The following is a 9,902-nucleotide window of genomic DNA, read 5'->3' on the forward strand; positions in this document are numbered from 1 at the left end:
GTTTCCTTCCCAAATTGCGATCTCGACCTGTCGTGGACTATACATATACTAATTTTGTATTGTCATCATTATCAACCGATGGACATCCATAGCTGGACATAGGTATCTTATAGGGACATCCATACGCTACGATATTGCGCCGCCTAAATCCAGCGGTTTCTTGCGATTCGTTTGATGTTTTCTGCCTACCTAGTGGGGGTCCTCCGCCGCTGCGCTTTCCAGTGCGAGGTCGCTATTCTAACACCTTAGGACCCCAACGTCTATCGGTTTGTATTGTACGTGTGACGATATATTTGCATCTGTCTTGTCAATCAATAGGATAGATCTTAGGTATAAATGGAGCTGTATTGCTTTTTTTTTTTTTTTTTATCTTTTATTAACAGGCTTTTACATTTATGTATGTCAGCCTAGCTGTAGTCCTTATAGTGTATTATATTTTATACTTAGCAAATAGTTATAGTGCAGTAGTTTCAGTAAAATGCGTGCATATATAGGCAGACAGACAGCCGGACAAACAGATAGGCAGACAAAACTTTTAAAGATATTTTTTAGCTATATATCAACTAATGCTTCCTCCGATTAAAATTTTCAAATTAATGTTTAATGTACAGAAATCGCGCTTTTATAATAATTTTAATATAAATAAATAAGGGTAGGTCGATTATATAAACCCCTAATATATGGGGGTGCCCTGCAACGAGGCACATACATATTTTCTTTGAAAAATAAGCGAATATTTACTATTTATTATTTAATTTAATTATTATTATTATTTTATTTAATTTTAATATTTATTATTTAAGCGATTATTTAACTTACGTACACCTTAAACCCAGTTTTCACTAGCCCTTAAATCCTCTTCAACCTAGTTGCCTGGTAGAGATCGCTTCACAGCGATAAGGCCGCTGATTGTATGTTCTTCTTTTACATGTTTCTTTTTGTGTCTTTTCTTTTTGGTGTACAATAAAGAATATTAAACTAAAAAACTAAAACTAATATTTCAGTATAATATGATAACGGAAAGTACTTAGGTAGCTTTCTGTAGGTCGTGATAATTTTACAGTTTGATAAGGATATAATCTGACTACATACCCCATTACATACACCAAGATTTTAATTTCTATACGCACACTGTAAACTGTAATCTTTCAGGCGTGAAAATGAATGTTATATATGGACACGCGCACTGCCGCCAATTATCATACGAGCCGGAGGACCTGCACGGTCGACTATCGAAGAAGTGTTACATAATAAATAAATATAAATAAACAAACAAAAGTTACCATTCGGCCCTTGCCGATCGACAGCTGAGTCATGGATTGGTTAAAATTGGTCGGTATCAATGGTGATCATTTTATGTGATAGTGATAAGTGCTCTCGGACTGTTTAGTGTATCCAGTGATTCATCACAAATTATCGTGATAGTGAAATGGATAAAAAAGTGCAATTACCTATACTTGAAAGTTGATAGTTTAAGTTAAGGATGAGTTACTAAACTGTGATCAACGTTTTGCGACTTGATTTCCTGCAAAGTATTTGGTTCATTTTTTTATCTATTTGTACTTATGTACTTACCGAAAGTATGAAACGCAAATTTAGAAATGTTTCTCTAAAATAATAAACATACTTGATAAAACTTTTAAGAAGGTATATAATTAGTAAATTATTTGTTGATTGCTAATTAACTATTTACTAATTAATTGAATTCCATAATTGCTACGATATCACCCCCCTTTGTATATTTGTTTTCATAACATTACAATGAATAAATAAGTAGAAGTTTTAGCTTGATTCAATATTATTACTTATTAACCTAAAGGCTAGATGGTAATAGGAATAAAGCTGCCATTGTAAAATATTTTCAACAAATTAATAAGACCTCAAAACCAGTTTGAATAAGATATTAAGAGAGTAACTTCTGCAACTCAATAAATCCCTTAGCTGTGCCTTAGCTTCTGAACTGAGCATTATCTTATATAATAAATATTGCATACAGTTTTAAATAGTCATGTCCTTTCTTTTTTATTAAATCCTTGTATTTTTATTATATAAGGCAATCAGTTAAGTTATTTTAATATAGTAATAATATTAGGACTACTAGTGGAAATATAAGGAATGTTAAAATGCACTTTAAAATAAATTAAAAAGGTAGTATTAATATCTAATCAATGACAATTCAAGTAGGTAATTAAAACAAAATGTTGCTGCCCAATATTAAGGGCTAAAAGCCATTAACCGTGTAAATAATACATTATTACACCTTTTCTATTTAGGCTTATAAATATAATAACCGTAAACATAAAAATTGCTAGCAAAATTTTACTAGGCAAGATTTTTGTCTAATTATATATTTTATATTATTATGTATTGGTACTTGGTGGATAGGTATTCCTGGAAGGACTACACTGCCATCCTATTTCCAAAAAGTAACTAACTAAAAACTAACTAAAAACCTTGGCCCTACATAGCAGGGCGACAGCCCTGCTATGTAGGGCCAAGGTTTTTAGTTTACCCGGGGGTTCAACGGGTGCGGTGCACCCGGGTGCAGAGTCCTAGGGGGCGCAAGACGACTGCCATAAATTTCGATAGGAACCTACTACATTGAGATCACGCGAGCGGAGCCGTTAGCACAGCTTGTGGCGCAGCAATAGGGTGACAAGCCGAGCAAAATGGTACGAGCCCACGGGCTAAGGGGCCCCACAGCCCTCAAGGACTGGGTGGGGTTTGAATTGGGGGGTGCCGAAAAGGGCACAAATATGCACCTCAATAAAGAGAATTTATTAAATTTGCGCTCGCTTCGCTCGCGTTTTCGGAATTTCCTGTTAAAATTTCCTACTTAAATAATAACAAATTTCACGCTCGCTTCGCTCGCTCTTATAGGTGTGTGTGCTTTAGGGAGGGGAAGAAGGAAGGGCGTCCTACAAATTATATAGCGTTTTTGTTGGGGAGGGGTGCAGGCTAACTTTCACAGCCCGACGCCAAATATGTTTAAGTTGGTCCTTCTACATAGTATTCATTCAATTCATTTATAGAAACATTAGATTTTGAATATTCTCACTCTCCATTTTTTGCCGATAACTCAATTTTTTTTGCAAATCACTGCTTTTAAGAAATAGGATGGCAAATATTATGTAGTAGATACTTAATAGTTAACAATATTTCACGTAAGGATCAAATAGCTTTGTCGGAGACACACCTTAACCTATTTGTAAATTACCTTACCTGTGGTAAATTAAAACTACCTGACTATTCATAAGTACTTGTAAAAAGTTTGCATGAATAAAAAAACATTCTATTCTATTCTATTTATTTAGTCAAGAAGTCGGTATACCTATTGAAATTCAAATAAAACTGTAGAAATATCTATGTAGTCTTATATATTAATATACATAGTGGCAAATATGATTCAATATCCTAACCAATGTTTTATGTTTTTACAGTTCACTCTTCTTGTAGCTGTTGTTTTCATATCAGTACATGCAGATGGACCTAAGTAAGTCTTTACAATACATTTTATCCACCTTACTATTTACTGCAAACGGTTGTTATCTTCTAGTGTAAATATAACTTACAATATAATAAGTACTTAATAAGAAAGAAAATCTGATAGGAAAGTCTGCGAAATTTAATTGTTGATTTTTTACTTCCTCTGCTACGCGACTGTAAGAAATGTCAACGTTACCCATTGTGCTGATGTGCTTATTGACTTAAATTGTTCTTACTGCCGAGTGATAACTTAGGTGTTAACTAGACGCATAATAATGCATTGGTTTAGAAAGTACCAGTAGCCACTAACCATCCTTGTACATTATATAAAAAAATAATGAGGCGGAATTTGATTGCAAGTTGTATATCAACTGTGACGGTCGGACAGGGTAGCGACGTCGCGACGTCGAGAGCGAAAGCAAGCGCCACACGCGTGCCGTTGACACTAGACGGAACTATTAAAAAACTAGAGAAGCTTGCATGCGAATGATGATGACGCTACTTCGATGAAATCATGCTTTCCTTATAATAATAATTGTGGACATCAATGATGCAATGTTTGTACTGAACCGCTTTTTGTCGCTTTGCGTTCGAATGGAGACAGTTTGAACGATATTACCTACCATTACTAATTTTGTTTTGTTGCAGGAAAAAGATTCGCATACATCTACCACAGAAAGTGAAGCATATACACCACCATAAAAAGATTTACATAACGAACCACCCTGCAACCTCGCAATATGCTCCGGCGTACATGGCCAGCGGCGAGGGTGCAGTGGCGGTACCGTCGAATATATTGCCAGCCGTAGCCAATATCGTTCCTTATAACTCAATGAATCTCTACGACGAGACGCATTCTCGACTTCCTACCAACTCTCTAGGCGCATCGCAACTGCTGCCACTCTACCACGCTCGAGGATACTACGGGCCATCACCTAATGAGATAGAAGAACTAGATTATGACACGGCCGCTGATCCGGTGGAATACGCTTCCTCTGTGTATGCGTCACCCGCAACGGCTCATTCTAGTCATCCTCCAAAGAGATTAAAAATCATAAAATTAAATGAATCGCCTCATAAAAAAGTTATAAGAAAAGGTAAACCTAAAAGAGTCGTGGTACGTAACAAACATCAGCCCCACCCTATTGAAGGGGAACTTCCGGTAACATCTTTTCATGAACAGTTCTATTCGGACGTCGATGCTTCCGGTACACTAAGAAAGGTTAAAAAACCACCACGCATTGAAAAAATTGTGGACGGAAATACAGAACATATACACCACTATAGCGAAGAACATATACATAAGGTAATTTACGACCAAGGAGCTAAACTGGCTGGAGTTGTTGGGGTCGACCCTCTCGCTGGAATGTCAGCAATAGCTACACCACAACATTTGATTCCTCTTAAAAGCGCTCCGACCTTGGTAGCCTTACCACCTCATCCGTATGCTGGGCTTGCAGTAGCCAACTCGAACAACTTTGAATATGCCGCGTATAATCCACGTGATATTGTTACACATGACCACATTTTCCATGACCATGGTGAAATTCCCGCTGATTTTGAGTTAAATAAAGAGACACTAGCTTTGCCCCCAAAAGTTTCGTACAATAGTCAAGGTCTGAGAATCAGTGGCACTCAGAAAAAATATAAAAACAAAAACTCACAGAAAATAAAAAAACTTCCAAAACCAGTGCCTACAGACTTTTCTTACTATGAAAGTATATATTCACCTAATAGTAGACCAAGAAAAGTTCCAAGACCTACCGTACCGACATTTGATACCGCAGGTGAAGTAGTCGGAGATGAGTATCGGCCTATTCCAAATTTTGGATATAGAGACGTTTACAAAAAACCTCGTAGTCCGGTACCCTCTTACTTTGGCAATTCTAATGATTTCCGCCCAGAACAAGCCAGTGTGCCAACCCCTTTTGAAATATCAAACACAGTTTTACACGATTATAAACCAAAGAGATATCCAGGGGCAGCGTCTTCACCTGAAAGCTTAACAAAGTTCCGAGATCCTTTTGCAAATTTTAAAGACACTTACGCAAATAATTTCGAGGATGACACTTACGCATCTTCATCAAATGTTTATAGATCTGAAGACAAAAATGACTCTGGATATGACCACCATGGAAGAAATGGAAGAAAGAAATCAATTTCAACCCAGAATATAAGTTTTGGAGGGCAGGATCAAATAACATGGAATGTAGATCACACGGCAGACGGTGGTAACATAGACGACGATAATGTCCCCACCGCACTGGATATGGATCAACTTGATCAAGATCAAAGTAGCAATTCAGGAGGCCCAAAAGATCCATCAGAAATTGAAAATTTTTTTTCGTTATTGGCAGGAAGAAATATGAACAGTGACCAAATAACTATGCCTGACTCATCCAACAATAACTATCAATACGCCGATGCGCCAACGGCCCCAACGACTACCATCTCTAGCTATTTTAATACAGAAACTGCTACAACTGAATCTCCAAAGACTAAAGATTCAAGAAAAAGTCGTAGATACAGGGAAGCGGAACCAAAAGGCAAAGAGCGCCAGGCATCAGGAAGGGACAATCGAAGTAGGTCTCCGCAGAATCAAAGTTCTAGTCGGTCTCATGAACAAGATCACACAGTAGGAAAACTAAAATATGGTGATAAAATTTGAACGGCCTTTGGACTTTTTAGTTAGGTCTAGGATAGTTGCTATTGTAAATAAAAGTGAACTGAGGTCAGTTCATCTTCAGTGATAAATAATTTAACACTCAAAGTCCCACGTGGTGCAATAATTTATTATTTAAAAATAAATGATTTCGACTTTTTTAAATGTAAATAGATCAATGACGAATAATCGTGCATTTTATTCGAATTCTTAGGCTTTGTAAGGATTAAAATAAAATAATCTTTTAGGAAAGCCTTTCATTTGTTTTGTTGGAAATTTGATTCATTTTAGTAATTTAGTTACTTTGTCTGAATTATTTTCCGAGTGTTATATTTTGTATATTTATCTATTCATGAATTTTATTTACAAATTTGTTTTAAGTAGGTACCCTAAGGTAAGGAGGTAGGTATTCCTTCTGTGATGCACATTTTTAGGATGTAACTGGATAATTATGTCATTAATTTCATATATAAAAGGAAAAGCTGACTGACTGACTGAAGGACTGATCTATTATCGCACAGCCCAAACTATTAAACGGATCGGACTGAAATTTGGCATGCATATAGTTATTATGACGGAGACATTCGCTAAGAAAGGATTTTGAAATACAACCCCTAAGCGGGTAAAACAGAGGGTTGAAGTTTGTGTGGTGCACGCGGACGAAGTCGCGAGCATAAGCTAGTGAACCTTATCATTTTAAGCTTTTTATTTTTTAATTCATATAGCCCTATCTCACCTGGTGTAAGTGATGATGCAGTCTAAGATGGAAGAGGACCAACCTGAAAGGGGAATAAAAACTGCCATAGTTTTCATTACACCCATGCCCCTTTGGTTTGTACACGGCATCGTACCGGAACGCTGAATCGCTTGGCGGCACGGCTTTGCCGGTAGGGTGGTAACTATCCACGGCCGAAGCCTTCCACTAGAAATATAGAAATTATAAAATTTCAAACCCCTGCCAGGAATCGAAACCGGGACCTCCCACTAATAAGACCACAGTGCTTACCACTACGTCATGGAGGTATTTCGTGATTTAACGGCAACAAAACCATCAAATTAATCGTGGTATGTACCAGTTATCTATTAAGTATAATAAGCGTGAAGCTGTTTTACTAGCAATAAAACTTGCGAAAATCAGCTCTGAAAACTCACTTGCACGTCACTATTGGTGTGTCAAATCGCATTTGTACAAATCTCAGTTACTAAAACTACCAGAAATGGTCATGGACAAGACAATAATAGCTAACTTTTGCAAGTTTTATGGCTAGTGGACACGCACATTGTCATTTATATCAGTCTATATGCAAACTTTTGCTACTTTTATTTGAATATTGTCTGTTGGTTTATCCTTCAATCATGTCTCAAGGGAGCAACGGATTGACGTAATTTTTTTCACAGGCATATCTAGTTAAAGACCTGGAGCTGGGGAGATGATGCCCGCGACTCCATTCAGGTTTAAGAAAATCCCGTGGGAACTATTTGATTTTCAGGAATAAAAAGTCTTCAGTCTTGGGGATATAAGCTAACTCTGCACCTCAACAAAATCGGTTAGACGGGCTTTTGAATGGACCTTTAAAAATTTCGTAAGCACTTTTTGATTTTCCAGGAATAAAAATAGCCTATGTCCTTACCCGGGATGCAAGCTTGTAGCAAATTCGTATCAAAATCGGTAAAACGGATGAGCCATGAAAGGCTAGCAGACAGACTGACACACTTTTGCATTTATAATATTTCTAGATGATGCTCGCGACTTCGTCCGCGTGGATTTAGGTTTTTTTTAAATCCCGTGGGAACTCTAGCCTATGTCCTTCCCCGGGATGTAAGCTAAGTCTGTACCAAATTTCATCGAAATCGGTTGAACCGTTGGGCCGTGAAAAGCTAGCATACAGACAGACAGACACACTTTTGCATTTATAATATTAGTATGGATTAAGTTGGATAAAGATCGTGGTTCCTTATCATAGCTAGCAATGTCTTTTGTTTTTTCCCGTCCTTCGATTAGTGTTTATTTCGAAAATTTCCGTACGTGAACAAGAAATAGGAAACGGGAATCAACTTTCCTTGTAAGAGCTTTCGCTGTGATTAATTATAGTCCGCAGTATCGGCGCGGGTCGGAAGTAAAGGGAAGGGCTTGGCTTCACTTACGCAATCGAGCGCAGGAGTGTAAGTTCAACTTGTTATGTAATTTGTCTAACCATGCACTTGATATCGTCATCATCATAATCAACCGATTTTATCAACATTTTGCTCGATAAATCAAAAACTATTAATGCCTAAAAATAAATAAAAATCTATTTTAGAATGTACAGGTAAAGCCCTTTCATATGATACCCCACTTGGTATAGCAATCTTACTTACTTTGAAAGTCGAATATAGCAATATTTGTTCATGAACACATTTTTTTTCTTGTGATGTAACCACAAATTCACGGTTTTCAGATTTTTCCGCATATTATGCCTGCTATAAGGCCTACTTACCTGCCAAATTTCATGATAGTCAGACAGACAGACAGACAGATATGGAACCCTAAAAATGTAATATATATAATATTCTTTTATTGTACACAAGAATCAGTACAGAGAACAACACATAAAAACAATGTGGATACAATACGGTATTTGACAGCTAGTCAAATCAGTGACTTTTTATCAAACGTCAAAACGCGCGCTTGATATACGAGATCATCTATGAAATACTGTTTTTGATATAGTTGCTTATCGCTATCTAGCAAGTTCTCCCAAATTCTTTGCATGATTCTTTCCTTGTCCTACTAGACTAACGTTCAAACGGTCCTCTGAGTTCACAGAAGTTTTTTATGAGTTCAATTTCACGATCAGCTTTTTGCAAGGTTGTTACGAGGCTCTTTATTTTTTGGTACATTTACAGTCTACACATCGGTCCTAACCTCAGCTTTCCGGGATGTTACGGACATTAGCCAACACCTTGTCTAATGTCGTGCATCGAATCCTCATAACGTGTTGTACTTTTATTAAAGACTTCAACGCGCTAGGAGGATCATCGAAATAAAATAAAATTAACTGTAACTTAAACGATCGATTGACTCCATCTCGTTCCTCATGTGTTACAATCCATATAATATTATAAATGCGAAAGTGTGTCTATCTGTCTGCTAGCTTTTCACGGCTCAAGCTTTCAACCAATTTTGACGAAATTTGGTAAAGAGATAGCTTACATCCCATGGAAGGACATAGGCTACTTTTGTTTCCGGAAAATCAAAGAGTTCCCACGGGATTTAAAAGAACCTAAATTCGAGATGGAGTCGCGGGCATCAGCTAGTAAGATATACTTATTTATTTTTTGCTAAACTAAGCTTTTTCAATAAAAAATTATTGTACTCAAATTGCATTAGTAAATTCTGACATTTCGACAGAATGTAAAACGCCTACGAATGAAGAAAATGCTTGGATACAGAAATTAAATAACACTTGCTTTTACTGTTATGTAGAACTTCGTGAGAAAACCTGCACACCTGGGAGTTATACATTATGATCTCAAAGGTGAATAAAGTCTGCCAACCCACATAGACCAGCAAGCGTGGTGGGTTATGACCTAATCCATTCTCATTTTGAGAGGAGATACGTAATCAGTACAGGGCCGGCGATAGCTTGTTGATGATGATTTAAAATCGTTCACACGTACATGACATTCACTTTGACAACATTCTTGCAATTCGTACGTGTATTAACTCTTAACTGCCTACTCACGATGAAGAAAATATTTGTTCTAAAAGCTA

General features: G+C 36.9%; 1 protein-coding gene across 3 annotated transcripts; it reads left to right on the top strand.

The window, feature by feature from the left end:
* The first annotated feature begins 1,209 nt into the window (after window positions 1–1,209).
* Window positions 1,210–6,357, top strand: LOC117995777 (uncharacterized). Of its 3 annotated transcripts, none has more exons than XM_069508604.1 (3): window positions 1,210–1,332; window positions 3,441–3,493; window positions 4,135–6,357. In XM_069508604.1, the coding sequence occupies exons 1-3, from the start codon at window positions 1,315–1,317 to the stop codon at window positions 6,152–6,154; spliced, it is 2,091 nt and encodes a 696-aa protein (XP_069364705.1). In that variant the 5' UTR covers window positions 1,210–1,314; the 3' UTR covers window positions 6,155–6,357. The 3 variants fall into 3 exon arrangements, with proteins under 3 accessions (XP_069364705.1, XP_069364706.1, XP_069364707.1); XM_069508605.1 differs by lacking the exon at window positions 1,210–1,332 and adding an exon at window positions 1,349–1,647; XM_069508606.1 differs by lacking the exon at window positions 1,210–1,332 and adding an exon at window positions 1,349–1,532.
* The last annotated feature ends 3,545 nt before the right edge of the window (window positions 6,358–9,902 follow it).

The sequence above is a fragment of the Maniola hyperantus genome, chromosome Z (genome assembly GCF_902806685.2).
Source record: "Maniola hyperantus chromosome Z, iAphHyp1.2, whole genome shotgun sequence".
NCBI lineage: Eukaryota > Metazoa > Arthropoda > Insecta > Lepidoptera > Nymphalidae > Maniola > Maniola hyperantus.

Coding starts and splice junctions, on each gene's coding strand:
- LOC117995777 (XM_069508604.1), top strand. Junction 3,494..4,134: donor GTACATGCAGATGGACCTAA/GTAAGTCTTTAC, acceptor GTTTTGTTGCAG/GAAAAAGATTCGCATACATC.